The sequence below is a fragment of the Equus asinus genome, chromosome 5, assembly GCF_041296235.1.
Source record: "Equus asinus isolate D_3611 breed Donkey chromosome 5, EquAss-T2T_v2, whole genome shotgun sequence".
Lineage (NCBI taxonomy): Eukaryota > Metazoa > Chordata > Mammalia > Perissodactyla > Equidae > Equus > Equus asinus.
This window is the reverse complement of record NC_091794.1, coordinates 22,974,567-22,997,506: the sequence shown is the minus strand read 5'-3', so window position 1 is coordinate 22,997,506 and position 22,940 is coordinate 22,974,567. Positions and strand designations below refer to the sequence as shown.

Here is a 22,940-nt window from a genome sequence, read left to right as displayed (position 1 = left end):
GGCGGGGCCCGCGTGATTTGCGGGGCCTGAGGGCGGGGCGTGCGGGTGGGGCCTGCGCGCTGCGCCGAGCGTGTAGGACGTGCGTGACGAGCTGAATGTGCGGGCGGCGCGCCCCGCCCTGTCCTGCCATGCGCGGCGTCCCGAACGCATGCTTGAGGATGCTTTTGCGGAGTCTAGGTATCGGGGGCGTTTGCAAAGTTCTCTGCATCTGAGGAAGTACCCGTTTAAAATAGAAGAGAAATAATGTGCTCGTTGTAGAACTTTTGTGAGCTGTAGACCCCGAAATCACACTGCCTAGAAAAACCAGTATTTCAGTACACTTTTTCTAGTGTTTTCAATGAATACTTGCCTTTATCAAAAACACATAATTGGGCTCCTGGCGACCGGTGGCCCTCTCTCTTATTGGCTTTGGGAGTACCTCTCAGGCTACCTGAGAAATTCACAGGTATGCTCTCTATTTTGTTTGCTATTTGCCTTTTTTTAAAAATAAAACTAAACGTTTTATTATTTCCATACCTAAACACTTTATTCAGCCCTTACCCCACATTGCCAGAAATGTCTTTTCATTAGTTCTTAGCGGTCCCAAATTCTTAACGAACAAAGGCTCCTCTGCTCCAGGGATGGGAGGTAAATAATGGAGAGGAAAGGCTTAAAAAAACCTCACTTCTATTCTAGATTTCTTCCTCGAACGACCTGGTCGGTGCGACCAGAAAACTGTTTCTCTTTTTCTAAGAAAATGGGATTGGAGTAAAACGATCCCTTTTAAGTTCTGACATTCTTCGATCCGTGCATCAGGGCCAGTTCTAGGAGAATATGTTAAAGAGGTAGGAGTGAAAAGGACAGCAAAGCTACAGCCTTCGATGTGGATGAGGACCAGGGAAAAGACAAACCCCTTGCTCGCTGATTTCCCTCGGAATATTTTTTGTTAGGCGGCGTCGTGGACACCTTTGCTCCGCGCTGATTGGCTTGCGGCGGGGGCCTCGCGTTTGTCCAATATGGCGGCGCCCAGTGGCGGTGTGAACTGTGAGGAGTTCGCCGAGTTCCAGGTGATGGGGTTTTCCTCATGTGACAGACGCGTCCCTCCTTTTGTCCCCGCACCATATTCTTGTTTCGACGTGGGAGGGAGTGCGAACCAGTTGCGGGAGAAGCGGGCAACTCAAGGTTCCTTCTTCGAGCCATTGGAGGTCATGGGGGCGCGGGCTTGGCCTTAAGGAGAGAGGCTGCTCCGCGGGACTCATGGTTCTCCCGGCGCTGCCAAGGCCTTGAGTAACCGCACTGGGAAACTCTGGGTGGTTCCGCGGTGGTAGAGCCGAGCTCGGGCCCAACGGGTGGAGGTTGTAACAACCTTTTAGCCATCCCCGAACTCAGTTCCTAGGCTGTGCCATTCCCCTCCTTTAAGTTGAGCATTTGTAGGACAGAAGAAAGTGAAGGAGAATTTATTTATTTGATAAAACAAAACACTTGGTAGAAGTTTTACTATTTTGGTGGGGCAGAACGTTTGGAGCCTTGGAAGAGTCATTAATTCTAATACCTGCTCTGGTGCTACTGTCTTCCTAATCATTCGAGAAAACGTAACATTTAAGAAAAAGGCTGTGTCGTGTATATATTCAGTCACCGGAAGTCTAGGGCTAATTATTAACCCTAGGAATTAAAGAACAGGGATCTGAATTTTGACCACGTTGCTGTGAAAGTTATCTGCTCCAATGTAGGCATAAATGTGCTGCAGTGTAGGTAAAGAGTTAAGAAATCATGACCGTACAAATGTGTTTTTAACTAAAGATATTGAAAAATTACTTCACATATCGTTGGCCTATCTGTAGTAAGCTTTTTGCTTTGAGCCGTTTTGTAGGGAGTGGTATTCTTGAAGATAACCTCAACAAACTGAATTATTTGACAAAGAGATTTGGCCAAAGAAGTTTCTATGGGGTCTTTTCATCATTTCTTGCAACCCTCTTCACCACTTCAGCTGCTCCTCAGATTAGATCAGCACAAGAGCAGCCGAGTTCAGATGTGATCAAAGTGGTCAGCAAATACAAATAAAAACCTTAAGATAGCAGAAAGACTTGGAATCTAAAGTAAATGGAATATTTAAGATTAACTGGCCCACTTGTGGCCTTGGTCTTGTCACATTAGTACTGTGGCTTAACTTGAGTTCATGAGCTCAGATAATTGAGCAATGGTAGCCTTAAGATTAATCAGAAAGAGCCCTGGTTAGGGAGTTAGATGTTCTGGGTTCTAGCACTGCTTCTGCTGTTAACAGCTTTGAGACCTTGAGTTCATCACTCTACCCTTTCAGGAATTAACTTTTGAATCTGTAAAATAAGTAACATTTAAAATTCCTTCTATCTCCATAATTTTTTGAATCTCTAAAACCAAATTTCAAAAGATCTCTTTTAGCTGTTAAAACATCCAGCAGTGCTTAAAGAACACTTTGATTTTCCTTCTGGCAGGTCAGGTAAGATGTTGTAAGTGGGGTAAAAGCTAAACTGTCTTCAGAACCATTCCATTCACAGAGATAATGTAAATAAAAAGATCATAAAATGAGTCTCATTAAGGAAACCTGGGGGAAGTTTGTAGATAGTTTCTTTAGGACTTTTCCAAATCTGTGGTTTATAACGGAAAATATCCTGGGTTAAAAGTCAGAAGATCTCGTTTTCCAGGGCTGGCTTTGGCATATCATTTAACCTCATTGTAAATGAGTGTAAGAACATTTGCCCCTGCTGCCTCAGAGGCACATAAACGAAGGCACTGTAAAAATGTAAAATTTTAGTATAACATTTAGGCTTCGACGAATTTGATAAAATTATAAACTGTGATTAATTGGCATACTCACAAATAATCAAAGTTTATATTTTTTTAAAGCTATGAAACCATTACATTTGAATGTAAGTACCCTAAATGTGAAAAGCACTGCAGTGAATATTGTGCAAGAGAAATGGGAAATCATGTATTTTTTATTGTAAAGATTTAGATAGATTTTTCAGAATTTTATTGTGGAGATGTTCAAACATTACAGAAAAGTTGAGAAGATTTTACAGTGAACACTCATACCCACCGTCTAGAATCTACAGTCTAATTTGTTATACAGTCGTGCGTCACTGAACGCATAGGATAGGATAGGTTCTGAGAAATGTGTTGTTAGGCGATTTTGTCATTGCATGAACATCATAGAGTGTACTCACACAAACCTCGATGGTATAGCCTACTACAAAGTGTACTTACACAAACCTAGATGGTGTAGCCTACTACACACCTAAAGCTAGATAGCCATCTCATCATGGGTGTCCTCACTTGGCGTCTGCGTGCAGAGGGAGAGAGATCTCTGGTGTCTCTTTCTCTTATAAGTACACCAGTTCTATGGGATTAGGGCCCCACCCTTATGACCTCGTTTAACCTTAATTACCATCCTAAAGGCCCTGTCTCCAAATACGGTCACGTTGGAGGTTAGGGCTTCAGCATATAAATTTGGCACACAGTTTAGTTCATAACAGATACCTGCCAGGTACGAGGCACTTGGGGAAACCCAGTGGATGGGATATAAAACAAGGAACTTAATGTAAGCGGGGATATGAAATGTGTTGAAGATACTGAGAATTTGAATACAATAATAATTCAGAAAGAAATAAATCGAAAGATAGTAATTCAGTTGGGCCTTAGGTGGACAGGACCAAGGGAATTCTAGGTAGAAGGAACTATATATAGGCAGAAAATCTTATGTATTTGGGAGAAATAGCAAATCAGTATTGCTGGAATTGAGGATTTACACAGAGGCACATTGGGATTATACAAAAAATTGGAACCAAATTATGGAAGGCCTTGAATGCCAAGTGTGAGATTAGGGAGTCATTTTTGAGCAGAGGGGGTGAAATTATCAGAGATGCTTTAGGAAGCCTCATCACTACTGCCGTGGTCTTTGTTCATGCCCTATAGTTTTTGCAACTAGCTTTGCGATAGCCCTCCTTGTCTGCAGCATTCCTTTCTCTAATATATCCCCTCTTCAATCTGATCTCCATAATACTCTGGCTTCATACTGGTGTCTTCTAAATTTTAGAATCTGAACCGTGCATCTAATTTCAGGCTTATATGACCAGGTCTAAACTACTTAACGTGGCATACAGGATCCAATCCCAAAGTGCCTCTCCCTAGTTTTATCTCTTACCTCTGTCCTTATTCATACGTTTCTCTCTTCCCAACCCCACCACCTCCAACATACATTTCAACTCTGCTGTCCAGCCACATAGGCCTACTTTTCCCTAAACACATTGTGCTCTTTGTCATTTCTGTGCTTGTTTTCACGTGTTGCCCCCTTGAAATCCTTTTTTCCTCATCCTGAGACCCAGTTCATATTTCACCTGAACAAAATCAACTAAGTATTTCTTCCCCAGAATGTTTGGGTTTTGGTATTTCTGTTAGAAATATTTTTTCATTTATACACAATTGATTTTGAGTTGTATGGTAATTAGGTACAGACTAAATAGACTATTTTCTAGCGTCAATGATGTTTCCTTTTGCAACATGCCCAGCTGCTCTCTGTTCCTGTGCCTGGAGCTGTTGGGTGTTAGAGGACTCTGACAGTTTCAGGCAAGTGTGTATTTCTGGCTTGGGGGGAGCACAGCGTGAACATTGCTATAAAAATGGAATTCAAGGAATCAGGTCTGTCTGAAAAGAGCACCATGTGAGTGAGATCTACTTCTGGGTACCTTCAGGCAGAGGGTGAGGAGAGGAAAGGTTAAGACATTCTGGATCATTCTTCGAAGTACATTTTTATTTTACTGTCATATAATAGACCTTTTACCACTCCCCCAAATACCCTAAAAGCTGCCCAAAATAATAAAAGGAATTTTCCTAAGGATTAATCTTAGGAATGGAGTATAGTATAATTGTAGGGACAACAGAAAGTTTTCTCTACCCTTCCTTACGACTAAATATGGGCACTCCTTCGGTAGTGAAATTGCCCTCCAAGAGGATGAGATTTTCACCCCACAATTACAGATAAGACATAAAATGCAATTCCAAGGTAAGTACCTGAAGAATTTTAAGGGGTCAGCTAAAATTAGAGATTCATGATATATCAGAATCTCTTCTTGTTTTGAGGAGGATGAAAGATAGGAGAAGTTGAGACACTATAAAATTTGGGGAGTTATCTTTTGCTATACTTTGACATTTAGAAACTGATTAGGGTTCCAGATCCCATATAGAGACGTAGTGTTCAGACAGCCACTGAACTATGTGTATTTCTGTATTATCTCTGTGGGCTCGTGTTGCTGTTTTTGTGTATGATGTCTGCTCAGGGGCATCTTCTGTATATTTTCTCGGTGAATTTGTGAGAGGGAGAGGGGATGCCGTTGGAGCTAGGCATCAGATATGCAGCCAGTAATTCCTTATGAATGATACCTGTGACTTAACGGCAGCACTTTTGTGCCTACATTAACCTTCAGTTTCTTTCCGTCTGTGAGGGTTGCCCAAGCTTTTCTCTAGACCCTCTGGGAGTTGCCTTAAGAGCTCTGGCACTTTTTGTGCTATAAAGAAATGTGTGCCTAATGAGGTAGTTAGAGTTCTTTTCGTTCTTCCTCTGCGATTGTGAAAGAAATTCCTTCCTGAATCTCATTTCCCCTTCCCCCTTATCTTTAGCTTTTCTAGTATCTTTTCTGTGACATTTAAGAATAGCTTATAGTTCTCAGCAATCCCTAAACAAGTACATTATCAGTTTTGAGATTGTCACTATGTTTTCTCAAATTGAGCACTGTCCAATAGAACTTTCCATGATGGTGGAAATTTGTGCCGTCTGGTGTTGTAGCTACTAGCAACATGTGGCTCTTGAGCACTTGAAATGTGGCTAGTGCAACTGAGGAACTGAATTTTAAATTGTATTTAATTTTAATTAAAATAATTTCATATGGCTAGTGTCTACTATATTAAAAGCCAAGCTCTAGGGGCTGGCCTGGTGGTGTAGTGGTAAGTTCACGTGCTGTGCTTTGGCAGCCTGGGGTTTGCAGGTTCGCGATCCCTGGGGAGGAAAAAAGAGGAAGATTGGCAACAAATGTTAGCTCAGGGTGAATCTTTCCCTGCAAAAAACTTAAAACAAAAACCCAGTATTTAATTGTTTCCATGGTCTCTGTTCTCCATTTTGTGGTCTACTCTGACCTCACCTATTACCACTTTTCGCCTTACTCATTCCCAGCCCACTTGCTGTCTTTTAGTTCTCCAAACACCCCAAAATTTATTCTTGCCTCATAATTTTTGACTTATCTCCCCAGATGTTCTTTTAGTTGGCTCGTCCATATCATTCGGCTTCAGCTCAAATGCTGTGTCCTTAGAGAGGCCTTTTTTGATCTCCCTATCTAAAGTATTAGCCCCTCGGCCACAGCCCACTAGGTGTTTGCTCTTCATCCCATTACCTCAGTTTGGTTTCTGTTTTGTAGTACTTTTCAGTACCGAAATTATCTTGTTTATTGGGGTACTTGTTTATTGTCTGCCTTCCCCATGAGAATTTTGCTCTGTAAGAGCACAGACATTTTCTGTTTTATTGACCACTGTGGCCCTGGTGTTTAGAATGGTGCCTGACACATAGTAGACATTGGTAATTTTTTTTTCGAGATTGGCCCTGAGCTAACATCTGTTGCCAGTCTTCCTCTTTTTTTTTTTTTCCTTGCCAAAGCCCCAGTGCAAAGTTGTATATCCTAATTATAAGTCATTCTAGTTCTTCTGTGTGGGATGCTGCCACAGCATGGCTTGATGAGTGGTGTGTAGGTCTGCACTCAGGATCTGAACCAGCGAACCCTGGGCCACTGAAGCAGAGCACGCAAACTTAACCACTTGTCCATGGGCCACCCCGGTAAATATTTTTTGAATACAGAGTGAGTTAATAAATGAATTAACTCTGCGGTACTCTCTATAACTGCTGCATGTGTTTAAAGAAGAAAGATTGCTGAGGACTCACCACCAGGGAAAGCTTCATCTAAAAGGTATAATTTAAACCTTGGCCTCAGAAGATCAGTTTGATTTAGATATGGGAAAAGAAGAGAGATTTTAAAGGAGCGTTTTTTTTTTTTTTTTTTAATAGGCAAGTTGTAGGAGGGAAAGCTGGCAGGAAAGGTTCCTGTCTGCTACTTACCTATTTTTTGATTCCCTAAATAGTGCTGTCACCATTCATTTGGAATTTACCACTTACAAAGATTATTTATAGTGGTGGTTGCTCTAAAGTGCTGAGTATGTTGAGATTATTCCTTAAGAGTTCCAGTTTAGGGGCCGAGTGGTTATGTTTGTGCCCTCTGCTTCAGCAGCCCAGGATTTCACTGGTTCAGATCCTGGGCACGGACCTAGTACCGCTCATCAAGCCATGCTGAGGCAGTGTCCCACATAGAACTAGAAGGACCTACAACTGGAATATACAACTATGCACTGGGGAGAAGAAGAAGAAGGGAAAAAAAGGAAGATTGGCAACAGATGCTAGCTCAGGGCCAATCTTTAAAAAAAAAAATAAAGAATTCTAGTTTACAGGGAATGATAATACTATTGACAAAAATAGAAAGATACAAGAAGAGAGGCTAAGATAGTGAAGTTGGTTTTAGACCTGATGTTTGCCTGTGTTGTATTAGTCTGAATTATGAGCCTTCTACAAGCTGTTTTACTTTTAGGTTGGGATCTGGAAAGGGCTATTAAGTTACTAAATTATCAAATTACTAAAGATTAATAGACTGGTCGGAACAGAATCTAGACTGCAGGCTTAGACTGAATGGCCTGAATGGTTATTACAATTGCAAACACCTAAATGTTCATTATTAGGGAAGAGGTCAAATGAGTAGTGATACCTCCATAGGGTAGAATATTTGTGCAACTATTAAAAATGTCTTCAAGGCAGTTTTAGTAATGAGGACAAAATGCTCATGGTACAGTGTCGTCAAGCAGGACTTTAAAATGTTATATAGTACCTCAATTTATAAAAATATTCCTAGGTATGTGTAGAAAAAACTAAAGGGACATCTTGTAGTATTAATAATGGTTAACAAGGATGATTTTTATTTTCTTTAAAATTTTTTTCTAATCTTTCTAGAATGATTGTGTAATACTTTAATCATAATAAAAGTTTTTATTTTAACAAATGGATTAAGAAAGAATTAAGGAGTAGGTTTCAGTCATGGATTTAAGTTTGGTAAAGGAAAGAAATAGGTTGATATGTTGAGGGAGGTAGAGGATCAAGCAAAGTTGCTTTTAGTACACATTAATATTGAATGTTAACTTATTGTATGTTTTCAATAAGTATATTCCTAGTATTATATACTTCTATTTTCTTGATGATTTTTCAGTGATCATATTTTGTTTTGTGGGGCAGGTGAGGGAGGGAGAATTTAAGAAACAATTGAAAAAGAAAGAGAAGGGTATACTGTTAGAAACTTTTTCTAGAATTCATGTTATCTGGAGCTAGAACGTAGCTGATGCCCAGCATTTCTCTAGTGACAAGTGAAAAGAAGTATTGTAATCAAAATGTGGGGAGAAGGGACTATGCTGTGTAGGTACACTCAGCAGAGTCTTTCTAAGTCCACTACCGTTTTGGTACTATTTTTCTTTTGGTTTGTTTTTTGGGAGTTGGAGCCTTTTTCAGGGGGAAGAGATCCTTGGGAAATGTGAAGTAAAAAGGTAAAACCAATTTCTACTTGTTTGACCAAGAAAGCCACAAAGAGACTTAATTCCCTTTCTAGCAGTGTGCTTTGTTTTACTTATTTTTGTTACAAAAATAATACACAATTATAGAAAAAAACTTTTTAAAAAAACCTAAAAGGGTATAGATTAATTTCTGCAAGTTAAACACTATTAATAGTTTCTTGTATAGCTTTCTAGAAGTTTTCTATCTAGCACCACGCTTTAGAATGATAGACAAAGGAATAGAGCAAGAATTTTGCTGGATTGTTTTGGCCAATTTGAGGTAATCAAGTTCAGTAGAACCCTTTATTGGCTGTATGATGGAGACAGAAAGAGCACACTATCTGCTAAGCACTGTGCCTGCAAATAGGGTTTAAAAATGAATAAAATAATCTTTGTCCTTAAGGTAATCACATTTCAGCAAAGGAATCAGAGTTGGTGCCCATTGTAGGAATTACTATTACATAACCTCCTATCATTCTTGTAATAAAGATTTTCCTGTGGTTGTAGTATATTTGGTGTGGTTTCCCCATTCCTAACTTAGAGAGTTTAAAATATCCGAGAGCTTTATTTTTTTGTTTAAATGCTTCCTTTTTATCACTTAACCTTCCATGCAGGTTATTCTTCTTTTATTTTTAATATGTATAGGAATTACTCAAGGTGATGAGGACGATTGATGACAGAATAGTACATGAACTAAACACTACGGTTCCAACAGCTTCCTTTGCAGGGAAAATTGATGCCAGCCAAACCTGTAAACAACTCTATGAGTCTGTAAGTGCATCTTTTGAGTCTTTCTTTTATGCTTCTGTTATACCTTCTTTGCAGATAAAATAAGAAAGCAATAGACATATAATTATACTGTGGATAAAAGAGTGACATCTTTATGTTTTCTTGCTCATACCTGAGGCTGTGTGTAAGTCTTGATTTGGTTTCTGCAAACTAAGGAAAATACGTGATCTTATGCACACGTGTGTGAAGAGACGGTTCTAAGGAAGGCGAGCAGTCGGGTTTTGGCCCCCTCGTGGGCAGCCTTTAACTAAGGAAACCTCATGCACCAAAGAATGAAGGAGAGAGTGAAACAGTTAAGTAAAACATACCCTCCTACGTGAAACCAGAGCAGGGGCTTTGAGTGAATCAATTGTAAGGAGCCAGATAGCTGATATAAGGAGGAATTAAACCTTTCACACCTTCTCTCCTTCTTTTCTCCCTCACTCCTCAGGAAGGGGAATAGAAGCATTTGGCGGCTGGAAGAGAGGAAAGGCTTTGTTTTCTCAAGTAGATGTTTTTTCACTGCCTCTTAAAGATTTCCTTTATTTCTCTTTTAATTTCCAAAAGCAAAAGTAGATAATGATGTAGCTAAGTATTTTTTTATAGTTTACTTATATCTTTTCATTAATGAAGCTAATGTTGAAATGGCATTTCCTTTTCTTAGGCTTTACCACAAGATTACTATTTGGACTCATAGTTTTGTAAAGAAGGTGTTACTTAAAACCTGAAGTTCATTCCTCAATTACGAAAATAAAATCAATTTTGAATCAGTTTATTCATATCAATTAAATGCAGAGCATTAACTGCTGATATTTTTGTTCTGCTTTTATGTGAAAGTACATTATGTTATTGAGTGGTCAGGTATTTCCTGTGGCTGGAGGAAATTGCAGGGTTGTGGGCTTTACTGAGTGGAATCCGGTATTGGAAGTGCGGTGCGTGGGTCCACGTCCTAGTTTGTTAGGGTATTTGACATTCACTGAGTTTCTTTGGGTAGCTCTGTCTAAAGAACTAAAAATTTACCAACGTTTTAGTGACTCCCCCCCCGCTACTCATAGTCCCCATACTACCTGATAATGTATTCAGTTGTTTCCATTTATAGCCTTTTGAGTAACCTAGAGGTTTATGGTGTAGTGGTTAACAACCGGGATTCCACATCTAGATCCTGACTCCTCCCTCTGCTACTTCCTAGCTAGGTGACCTTGAACATGTTACATAACCGCTGCCTCAGCTTCCTTACTTGTCAAATAGTATCATAATAGTACCTAGTTGATAGGGTTGTTAGAGGATTAAATGAGTTAATATGAAGTGTTTACTGTACTAAATGTTTTACATGTAACCTCTTGCTGCTCCTGTTATTGTTGTTAGCAGTAGTACTAGTACTAGTAGTAGTAGTAGCAGTATTTTTTATCCCTTTGTTGAACCAGGATAACCTTGCCTAGTTCATTTGGAACCTTTCTGTTTTGGATATTCTTGTGTACATGTTTGGGTTTTTCTCTGTCTGTCTGTATCCTAGAGGGATCCAGCAACACAAACGTTATGTAAAGGATTGGTTATCCAGAAGCTTTGAGCCAGGGATCAGGCCTGCAGCAGAGTGCCCATGCTAATAAGTACCACTGAGTTCCCTTAAATATTGTCTCGGTTAAGAAGTGGAACTCTAGGGCCAGCCCCACGGTGCAGCAGTTAAGTGCACACATTCTGCTTCGCCAGCCCAGGGTCCACCGGTTTGGATCCTGGGTGCGGACATGGCACCCCTTATCAAGCCATGCTGTGGCAGGCGTCCCACATATAAAGTAGAGAAAGATGAGCATGGGTGTTAGCTCAGGGCTGATCTTCCTAAGCAAAAAGAGGAGGATTGGTGGCAGGTGTTAGCTCAGGGCTAATCTTCCTCAAAAAAAAAACAAGTGGAATACTGTGAAATGTCCAACTTGCTTATGGTCACTCTGACTTACTTTAGTCCCTGACCCTTCCTTCTACAGCCAGTGAAGGAATGTTTGCATTCTCTAATGATAATAACGTGTTCGTAGGAGATGATCAGCAAAGTTATTATGAAGCACTAATTTTAGAAGTTCTAAACCTTAAAAATATACTCTTAGTAAAAATAAAATAACTTCAATGAAATCCCCTTATTAGAGCATATTCCCTTCAATCTATGAAATTTTTCTAGCTCTACGTTGTTTATCATTTATTCTCAAGATAAACATAAAAGTCAGTACTGAACAATAAGAAGTCTGTGAACTTGGAACAGTGCTTTGCAAATGCAAAACTATTCTTGGTGTCATAATGATTGATTTAGGCTAAGTTTGAAAAGTATCTCTTTAATATAATGAACTTTTGGAATATATGTTTAAATGGTCTGCGTCCCCTTGCATCCTTTTGTCAGAAGTTCTGGAGGAAGATTTAAAACATAAAAAAGACCATGACAAAAACTTATAATTTTTGTTTTGTTTTTAATGATAGTTAAATCAAGGGTCATCGTCAGGGTTCTAAAACAAATGTTTTAGATGTTTGGGAAATCAGAATTTAATTTAGAGTTAATTTACAATCAACTTTTGTTCTAGAAAGAAAAATACCAAAAAACTATAATCAGGGAAACTGTTTGCCTTATATTTTCCTTAAAGTCAAAAAGCATTGTTTTAAAATAATGATTAAAAGATAGTAAGTGAAAATTTTGGACTAAAAGAAGTTTTCAGAGTTCTGGTACACTAAAGTAACACTAGGAAGTCCTAGGTACAGCCCCTTTAGACTACTTTTGAATCTTTGTCTTGCCCCACTCCAAATGCCTTCATTTCAAAATTGCTTGCCCCAAATCAAAAGAAATATGGTTGTGATATGGTTATTGTTCAAGATTTTTCTCCTTTAACCAAAGGCCTTGCCTTTTACCTTACTGAGTTTCTTAATAAATTTTATCTCAGTTCCTTTGATAACAACTTTATATATAATCAGAGACAGTTCTCGTGTGACCAAATCCTCAAGCATCTGAATTACTAATGAGCTAATAATCCTGGTTTAGTGCTGTATATTTCTCTGGTAGGCTCATGTCACACAGTCTATCACTAGTTACAGTCGTCCTCATTCCTTTGACATACATGTGCAGAAGTCCATGCATACTCCTCTTGTATATGGGTCTTAATTCTGAATTTTGCTGAAGGATGGTCATGAAAACCAGACAGAAAGAATTGATGATATAAAGTAAAAGATGATTTGCCCAGTAATTTCTGTCCACGTAGGAGTGGGTTCACAGTGGGGCTGATCTGAAGGAAAAGTAAGCAGGTGAGGATAGGACAGTGGTCTGTGGCTAGAAGTGTCTCCACAGGAGAGGGGGCCATGTTCAAGAGGAGGAGAGCAGAGGAAAGCCCAACCAAGGAGGGGGACTGGTGAGAGAGACTGAAAGTCAAATATTGAACATTTTGATAAAGGGCATACAATTTGAATTTGATTTTAAAATGCAGACAGAAAAATGAGAATGTTGTGATGCATTTCTAGTTGGTGCTCATGCTGTTTCACCAGTTGCTGGGGGGTTAGACAAAATATTAAAGTGATTAAATAGCATCTGACATCTGAGCAGTGCATTGATCATGTTGCCCCTAAATTTTAGAGGTAGAAAGGATGGTAGTGATTATTTACTCATAATCCGTAATTTTACAAAAGAGGAAACTAAAGCCTGGAAATTTTAATTATTTAGCCAGTCTCACACAGCTACAGGGAGAACTTCTTAACTTTGAAGATGGTTCTTTTCTTTTCTGTTTTGAGAAGAGTAGTTCCCTACCCTCAATGGCTTCTTTAATTTTCTGTAATTATACCTGAAGAGGTAACAGAAGCAGCATATTACCCAATGAAATATGGACCTTGAGGCTGTCCTTGTGAATCTTCAATGTTACAATGAAAAAAATTAGCATATTAGAGAAATTGAGGTGGGGTTAATGGCTATTAGGCAGTTTAATTTCCTTCTTTTCACATTGGTATGATTTATAATTAATGCACTTTTAGTATTGCACTCTAGAAGTGCAAAGGTTTATTCTTTCTTGGCATTTATTGGACCAGTAGTTCTCAACCACTGGGTCCTGATATGATCATTTAAGAGATGTATTTCAAGTAACTTATGAAGAATGCTTATAGGATGGCTAAGTTAGTCCTATATATATATATATATATAATGGTTAGGTTAGGTTTACCCTATTATAACTATCACTAGCATAGCATTAGGATATTCTTTGTTCAGAGGGAAGAAGGAATGATATGATATGATTACACGGAGCAAGTTAACACTTAAATTTTAGTTGGAGGTGAACACCATTATTTAGGTACCATAATTATAATGGTGATTACATACTATTTTAGTGTTTTGCTGTTTCCTCTTCCCCAAATTTTTGGGGTGTCATCAAAATTTGGCTGTGGTCATGGGAGTGTAGCCAAACATAAACATCATACTTTGTGAATCAAGGCAGAAAATAGATGTGAATTGTTGTACTGGATTTGTTACATTAAGATGAAAGTTAGTAAAGAATTGCTCTGTCAGATCAACATAATTGATGGAGCCAATAATTTGTACTTCATACACAATTTTTCCTTATTAATATTTAAACTTTAAAATCTTGAAAAGGGCTCTGTCTTACATAGGTAAATGCAGCATTCTTTGTTTTTCTTTATTGTACCTAAGAGTTTCTCTATATCGCTTATCTTAGAATTTATTGCACTTGATGACAACATGAGGCTGAAAGGACAAAAAAAGAGAGGAGGAGTAACAATAGGAAGTGGCCCAGAAGGTGTGTGAGGGTGGGCAAAGGATAGAGGAACACATGGATGGAATAATGGGGAGAGAAGGGGTTGTAGGGAAAGGAGACGGAAATGAAAAGCCCAGTGTGGGGGATGCAGGAAGAACAGGAAGCCCTGGGAGTAGCTCGAGGAAGAAGACGACCCGACCTCACACCTTCTACAGTCAGAGGTGCTTCTTTTGATCTGTTTTTAGGTGGTTTAGCTGATTCAGCACAATCTTCTCTTCAATAGATTCAATTTTTAATAATGGTTTTAGGGGGCTGGCCCCGTGGCCAAGTGGTTGGGTTCGCACGCTCTGCTTCGGTGGCCCAGGGTTTCGAGGTTCGGATCCTGGGTGAGGACATGGCACCACTGGTCGGGCCACGCTGAGGCGGCGTCCCACGTGTCATAAGTAGAAGGAATCACAACTAAAATATGTACAACTATGTACTGGGGAGCTTTGGGGAGAAAAAGGAAAAATAAAATCTTAAAAAAAAATTGTTTTAGAGAGTGTTACATTTCTGTAGTCTGAAAGTAAGGTTTTTAAAAAAACACTAACGTGATAAATTGATGTGATTTTTCTCTTTTCATTCCTTTGTTCTTTTAGTTGATGGAGGCTCATGCTAGTAGGGATAGAGTCATAAAAAATTGTATAGCTCAGACTTCAGCAGTAGTAAAACACCTCCGAGAAGAGAGAGAAAAGAATTTGGATGATTTAACGTTATTAAAGCAACTTAGAAAAGAACAGACGAAGGTAAGTTGAACAAGATTTACATATCTGAGACAGTTTTTCCAAAGTTAGCCTTCAAAATAAAGGCACTTTTTAATAAGAAAAATTTAGAGTAAGATATGCTTATTACCTAAAAAAAGAAATGACCAGGAGAGTAATACTTCATTTTTAGTGGGCTTTATTTTATTACCTTTGGATATTAATTGGTAAATTAATGTGTATTTCATAAACATATGCAATGTAGCAGCTTTAGCTAAAAGAAGCATGTAATAATATTTTATTTCCATTCCTTTATATATTCCACTGTTAAAGATAAAAGGGTTAATACAGACCAACACTTAAAATCTAGGGAAGTCACATCTGTATCTCTTTTGAGGCTTGAGCAGAAACATTTTTCTAATATATTTACATTTTGAAAATATTTACCTCTGGTTTCATCTATAGAAATCTGCTGAAATGTAATACAGATGTTTAACTTCAGGATATTACCCTTCTCAGCCATAAAAATGTAGTATTATTTAAATATAGCCAGATACACTAGAACCTCATTGTAATTTATTTCCCTGCTGTGGAGAAGTTGCTGTGGGTCTTTGGCTGGTTTTGGACACTCCTTTGTTTCCACTTCATCTCCCATCCCTGAAGTTGTGGTTTTTAAGAAAACAGCAAGTGTCCACTGAGTGATATGTCAGAGGAAGCCTTATCTTCCCAAAGTCAGCTGTAATACAGATAGGGTGTACACCTCAGAGATGGTTAATGAAGCAGAACTGTTTCTTTATAGCCCTTAAATGTGACGTGTCAAGACAACACTTGAAATGGATACCATATTTTATTATGTGGAATGTATTGCCATTTTTTTGGAATGGGGGCTAAAGGTTAACTTTTTATTTTGATATAATATCAAGCTTACAGAAAACTTACAAGAATAGTACAAGGAAACTCCCATGTACCCTTTACCTGTATTCTCCTACTGTTTACATTTTGCCCCGCCTGCTTTGCAGTTCATTCTCTCCACCTCCCTTCTGCCTCCGTCCTTCCCTCCCTCTTTCTTTGTCTCCTCCTGACCCCACATAGACTTTTTTTTTTCGTGAACCTTCTTGAGAGTATGTTAGACACATTTTTCTCCTTTCCTCATACATGTGTTGGTTATTTCCTAAGATCAGGGGCTTTTTCTTACATGACCACTGTACAATTATCAAAATCCTATCTGTATTTTAATGTGGCACGATAGGTGACTTACTGATCCTTGCATGTCTGGTGACTGAAAATCCAGTGTGAGATGGAATCATTTTCATACTGAACAGTCGTGAGGTTTGCCCTTTGATTAGTAGATATAGCCAAGCTTGGAAAGGGGACCTTATCATCCCTCTCAAGGCTTTGTCTTTGTAGCTGCACACAGGTGAGTGTGTGCCATTTCTCAGTCATCCCACCGATGCAGTCTCACTGGATTCAAGATTCTCCACTGCCTTCGCTGCTCTCTTTGTTCGTGACAGCTGCGCCATGGCTGCTCATTCTTTCATCAGGCCGTGGTGGATTCCTCAGACAGGGAACTTAGGCTGTTATGGTCATCTTACCCTACCCTCAGTATTTATGAAGGCCTATAGATAATTTAGATAAAGCTGGTTAAAATCTAGTTATTTTTGGATTTTGTATTTTAACTGACTCTGGAAGGTATTGACAAAGGAAACTGCAGGGCAGGGCTATTATATCAGAAAATGAAAAGGCACTATTTGCAAATTAAGTGAGGTAAAGAATAGAGTGACTCTTGTTAGTGGAGAGCAAAGTCCAGAAACTGCTGAGTGGGAGTGATCGAGGCACATGATTTGGTCTGCCCTCAGTTCTGCCTTCTGCCGCCAGGGCCCAGAGAGACTTCCCTGGATGACAGCTGCAGGGAGGGGTTTTAGAAAGCAGCTGGCGAGTTATGAGAGGGACCTTTCTAGCCCGATACTGTTTAGGACTAGAGGGTAACCATGAGGAGTACTTAAGCAAATAAGGACACTTGAATTATGTTTTATTTCCAAGCTTGCTGTGATGACTGTGGAATCAGAAAGAGGCAGCTCTTAGAGTTGTTCCGGCTCTACGTCTTTATTTTCTCTAGGAAGAACCTGGGACTCAGACACTACCTGACGTCCACAAAGTCACAAGCTAGTAAGAGGTAGAACTGGGACTTTAACCCATCTCTTCTGACTCTGGATCCAGTCAGGGTTTTTACGTTAAGTTGTGAGTAATAGTCAAATTCTGATTACTTTAGTGAACATATTTATGTACAGAGGTGCCAATCTAAAAGTCCCCGGTTCTTTCCCTGAGTCCTTAACTCAGAAAAGGCACATTCCTTGCTGGAACTGTATAACTACTGTCACCTGCTAGCAGCCTTTGAGAGGATGTTTGTCTGTTTAAGACTCAGAGTCTCAAAAACAATCGTCTCAGAGGTAGCATTTTGTTGGTGGTGCTGAAATTGTATTAGAAGTTGGCTATAGTATCTGCAAGGTTGAAGAGTAGAAAGAACGTAGGTTATAAAGGCAGACAACTCTAAGGAAATAAATCCCGTCTATCACTTGGCGGCTTTGTAAACTTATAAATTAATTGCTCTGAAACTTCTGACTTTTAGTTAGTAAAATGGATTTGATACTTAATAACGTCCTGTTTTCTTTTTTTTGGTGAGGATTAAATTGTATAATGTATGTAAGAGCCAGCATATTGGCTGGTAGAAAGTAGCGGCTCTTTTCCTTTCCTTTTTGAGTCTCTGGGACTCAATATGTGCTACATTAATCCTCCTTCCGGTATCCCCCAACCAGTGGTTTCCACCTTTTCTTTAACCACTACTTCAAGGGGTGGGGGAACTCATCATCTTCTGAGGCAGTGCAGTTTCTTTTTGGACAGTTGTAATTGTTCCAAGATTTTCTTATGTACTGTGAAAATCTGTGTTATTATTGCTCCTTAGTCTTCTCTCTAAAGCTGTATAGGATAAGTCTAAACCCATTTCTGCATGACATCCCTTTAAATACTTGAGAGCAGGGGGCCGGCCTGGAGGCGCATGGTTAAGTGAGCACTTTCCGCTTCCGCGGCCCGGAGTTCACCGGTTGGGATCCCGGGTGCGGACATGGCAGCGCTTGGCACGCCATGCTATGGTAGGCGTCCCACATATAAAGTAGAGGAAGATGGGCACAGATGTTAGCTCAGGGCCAGTCTTCCTCAGGAAAAAGAGAAGGATTGGCAGCAGATGTTAGCTCAGGGCTAATCTTCCTCAAAAAAAAAAAAAAAAAAACTTGGGAGTAGTTAGGGAGACTGTCTTAGTGGTACATGATGACACTGTTCTTTGTCTGGAGGTGTTACTTCTTTGCATTCAGTCCAGGCTTTGACACAGCAGTGCAACTTTCATGATTTCGGGTCTGTATAGCTGATTAAAATCGGAAACGGAGGTTGCTTTGGTGTCAGCAGCTGAGCCTCTCTAGGCTTGTTCCTGCTCCGCAGTACACCAGTCCTCAGAAGTGCAGTCCTTCCTCTTGTCCCACAGTTTCAGTCCTAGTGCTGCCTATACTCTTACACCAGTTCTGAGTCCAGGAAGGGAGTTTAAAAGGAACTGTTGGATCGGCACCAGGTTCCAGTGTGACTGGTGTTACATGCACGTTTCGCAAACCTCCTGCCCGAGCCATACTCCTCATTGGTCAGGTTCTTTGGCCTGGGTCCCCGAAGCATGGTTGCCCGGGATCTTGGCTAGCTCTCTGGCATTTTGTTCCCAAATCTCCTGGCCTGGTCTTGACTTTGGCTCGAGGAAATCATCCTGGTTTTAACTTCTTGGCTGGCTCAACCTCTAGTCCATGCTTTTTTCTCGTAATTTTTCCTGTATATTGTCAAGCCCCCTTCTGGAACTAGCCACCTTCTTTCTTCTCAAGCTCTCTGACCAGAGGTAATTAGGAGCATGATGGGCCCTGCCGTCTGGGCCTAGCAACGGAATAGGTATTTTTCTGATGGATACTTATGTTGGCAGGTGTGAAGAAAGTTAGCAAGACTTGAGCATTTGTAGCCTCAGATGCGGCTCTGTGCTGACGGTGTGGGAGACTCAGGCCTTTGCAGATCACGTAGGCCTTAGACATCTCCTTCCTCTCTCTCTATTTTTCTTCCTGATTCTTTTTTCTTTATCCAAATCAGGTTGCCACCTCCTTGTCCTTCTTTTTATCCCTCTGTGCTGTCTTTACAAATCTGCATTGTAGGATCAATACCTAGAACTGGAGTTAATGAGTTCAAGGACCTGTGAATTTACATTTTTGTTAAGTCTTACCCAGTTGCCCTCCATAGAGGTTGCAATAATTTATACTTCTACTAAAAATGTGTGTGAATGTATCTTTGCCCACACCCTCACTGATACTGGGTTTTATTAGACTTCTTCATTTTTTAAAATTTTTGTCATAGTATGGCTTAATTTGCATTTCTTTATACATGAGTGAGAGTGTGCATTTAAAAAATATGTTTATTGGCCATTTGTATTTCTTTTGTGAACTACCTGGGCATTTGAGATTTTTTTAAAGCTATCAAGGTGATTATAATATGCAGCAAAGCTTGAGAACCATGGCTTTATAAGATTTGATGATTACATACAGGGAGAATGGGCTGTGTCAAAGAGGGTTCCAACATCTAGCCTAGGTAATACCATTAACAAAGTTGCAGGAGCAGCAGCTGGTTTTGTTCGGAAAATGTTGCAGAGTTTGGTTTTAGTTCTATAATTTAAATTTTCATAACTTCAGTTTTTTGTTTTTTTTTTTTTTTACTTTCTTGCAGTTGAAATGGATGCAGTCAGAACTGAATGTTGAAGAAGTGGTAAATGACAGGAGCTGGAAGGTATAAAATGGTGGTTAGTTCTTGGAGATAACTAGGAAGGAAACTGAACTAGCAAAGGGAAACCAAGGGAGGGGGGGAGTAAAGAGTGCCTTGGGGCTCCACAGAATGGAGATCTTCCACTGACAGCAACTGAAGGCTTTAACTCTTTGAGGGGGGCGTGGTTAGCATCCAAATAGCCATCTTAGGAAAACTGGCTTTGCAGTCCTATGGTAGAATTGTATGACCCGTCATGGTAACAGAGTTGGAGACATTCTATATCTTTCGTAATACTAATTATGGGCATATTTGATATTTAGAGTTAGTACTCTGGTTAGCTCAGAACCTTCAATGAGGTTATTTGTTAAAGTTAGCCTTTCTGAGCCCAGTTACTTTCCATAAATTTTCATATCATTAGCTACCCTTCACAGTTGCTTGTTTTCTGACATATCTGATCATGAAACTTTTTCTTTATATAGCTTTACTGGTATCTGATAATAGGGCCTTGTATGGCTCTTAGATTCACATGCTGCTTATTACCACTTGCGTAGTTGTGATTGGGAATTAGATTAGGGGACCAAGATCCCAGAGCTTCACATGTAGTCAAAAATCACAGAATTCTCACTTTAGTTTTCTAAAAAGTTATATTTGTGTACCCCTCTCTAAAATTCCCAAGATTTCCAAAGGGCAAAATCTATTAAACCTGACACAGTTAACTGAAAATTCTATTTTCTCCTTTGAAATTAACCAGTAGAATGGGGTTAAACCCACAGAGACGTTAACTGAACCGAAAACTAGAATATACCAACTTACAGAGCCATGAATAAATTGCAAAATACAAATTGATTTTCTTTGCTTTATCACATTTTTTTATCCTGTCCTCTTTGCCAAGATTTCCTATTCCTGCCATTTCTACCAATGTGATAAGGTGTTTGCTGCTTGAAAGATTTTGGCAGTATCTGTCCATTTATATTCTCCAGAGAGACAATATTTACTCTTGGGAGGGGATGGGGGAGTGGTAGAATAAATATTAGATTTGAAAAACCCAGTGCAGAGGATGATGTATGTAAATGTATTGCAGTGGGAAGAGTGAAGCACTTTTGGACTTGATAATTAGTTTTAAATATGCTCCATCTACTCCATAGAAAGTGAGGTTCTCTACTTTTTTTTTTTTTCCTTTGAGGAAGATTAGCCCTGAGCTAACTACTGTCAATCCTCCTCTTTTTGCTGAGGAAGGCTGGCCCTGAGCTAACATCCATGCCCATCTTCCTCTACTTCATATGTGGGACGCCTACCACAGCATGGCGTGCCATGCGGTGCCATGTCCACACCCAGGATCCAAACCAGCGAACCCTGGGCCGCCGAGAAGCTGAACTTGCGAATTTAACCACTGTGCCACCGGGCTGGCCCTTCTCTACTTGTTTTGAGAAGTAGAAAATGTAGCTATGGTGCAGTAGGCTAGCAAAAGTGGTTAGGAAGTCAATAAGGAAAAGGACTCGGGGAAGCTCAGCCAAGTCGTCTATATTGTCCCAACCAGTATGTGTCATGGCCAGCAAACGGAATACTCCTCTGGTCTGAGCATTGGGAACGCCAGAGAAATGTCAGGGCTGGGAACTGACATGAGATGAGCTGTTAGACAAAAGAGCCAGAAAGAGTCTGTATAATTGCTAGATGTTTTGTCTTAATTGTGAGATACACATACCAAAGAGTATGTAACATGTAGAATTTAAGGACAATTAATAAAGGGAACATTCGTGTATCTCCTACCCAGCTTAAGAAATTGAATAATACCAGTTATCTTAAAAGCTTCCTCTGTAGATTTTTCTTTTATTTTTATGATAGTCCACAATGGCCAGCCTAGGTTTGGGGTTTTTTTTTTAACCTTAAAAATGATTTCTCCTTACGTCAAGTATGAAGGGTAGATTCTGAGAAGAAATTCTTTTAGATTTTTATAATTTTTTTTATTTGGACAGTTGAAATGTTTAGACACATAATTTAAATTGTTTATAAATATTAAAGGGTATACAGTAAAAATTCTGCCTTGTCGTCTTTTTCAGCTGCTTCCTTTCCCTTCTCTCTGAAAGGATTGTATATGCTTTCAGATATTTGTATCTTTTCTAACTTTATGTATGTATGTGTGTGTATAAACTCATAAACACATACACACATATTTCCCCTTTGCACACAAATGGAAGTGTACTGTCCACACTTTGGTTTTTTTTTCCCTTAATATGTCTTGGAAATCTTTTCAAGTCAGAACATAAAGAGCTTCCTTATTCTTTTTTATGCTTGCATTGTATTCCATTGAATGGCTGTACCAAAATTTTTATTTAGCACAGTCCCATATTGACAGACAGTCATAGAATGTTCTTTTAACATTTATGATACTTCATTTGTTTAGATTTTTAGGAACAAGGTAAATAGAACAAAACATTACATCAATCACACAATTTAGCAAAAGACTGGTCTCCCTTCAGGTATATGTACTGTGAGAAGGATCTGGCACTTGTTTAGAAAAACATAACAGGTGTCTAAATAAAATCTGTTGTAAAAAGAGGAAAAAAAAGCTTTATCTTAAACTTATTTTAGATATTTTTGTCTAACTGTCCAAAATATGTCCAGCATATGGAACTGAATGTTTGCTAGTTGCTAAATAAGCTAGCTTGTGATGATTTTTTCCTTGAATGATTTAAATTTTATTAAAATTGTCTTATAAATGGATATCAAGGCCTTCTGTGCTCTTAGCACCTTGTAGATGCTTAATCTGTGCTCTCAGCACCAGTTCAGTCAGTTTGACGCTGTGAGGAAACTCCTCTGTTTCCTAAATATGTTGATGTGAGACAGAAACGGTTATATCCTCCTGAATCGTGCCAAATTGAATTTAGTTCCAGGCCTGGTTTATACAGGACAACTCAGTGACTTTTGTTTCTGTTTAAATATCTTAGGTGTTTAATGAACGCTGCCGAATTCACTTCAAGCCTCCAAAGAATGAATAAAAAGATACTTTTTTAAAAAGGACCGGGTCATCTCATAAGAGCTGAGCATGACAGACATCAACAAGGCGGGCTTCCTAGGGTGGTTTCTGAGCCAACAGTCCAAGACCTTGTGTTGATTTCAGCCCCGCTTAGCCAAGACCTCAAGTATAAATAATTCTGATAATTATGGATAAATCAACTACTATTTTATACTGATTCTGTGAAAAAAAGATGTTTTGTAACTATTAAAATAATTTTCTGAC

The 22,940-nt window shown here is 39.3% G+C and overlaps 1 protein-coding gene across 3 annotated transcripts; it reads left to right on the top strand.

Moving 5' to 3' along the window:
• Window positions 1–3: 3 nt before the first annotated feature.
• Window positions 4–22,940, top strand: MIX23 (mitochondrial matrix import factor 23). Of its 3 annotated transcripts, none has more exons than XM_014829602.3 (6): window positions 35–177; window positions 930–1,046; window positions 9,289–9,414; window positions 14,771–14,917; window positions 19,667–19,726; window positions 22,648–22,940. In XM_014829602.3, exons 2-6 carry the CDS (start codon window positions 996–998, stop codon window positions 22,696–22,698), a joined length of 435 nt encoding a protein of 144 aa, XP_014685088.1. In that variant the 5' UTR covers window positions 35–177; window positions 930–995; the 3' UTR covers window positions 22,699–22,940. The 3 variants fall into 3 exon arrangements, with proteins under 3 accessions (XP_044627430.1, XP_014685088.1, XP_070365067.1); XM_070508966.1 differs by having other exon boundaries at window positions 48–445; XM_044771495.2 differs by lacking the exon at window positions 930–1,046 and having other exon boundaries at window positions 4–445.

Excerpts from the sequence above, each read along its gene's own strand:
- MIX23 (XM_070508966.1), top strand. The coding sequence starts at position 338 with ATGAATACTTGCCTTTATCAAAAACACATAATTGGGCTCCTGGCGACC. Across the intron at positions 1,047-9,288 it reads AGGAGTTCGCCGAGTTCCAG|GAATTACTCAAGGTGATGAG; the intron begins GTGATGGGGTTT and ends TAATATGTATAG. Across the intron at positions 14,918-19,666 it reads TTAGAAAAGAACAGACGAAG|TTGAAATGGATGCAGTCAGA; the intron begins GTAAGTTGAACA and ends ACTTTCTTGCAG.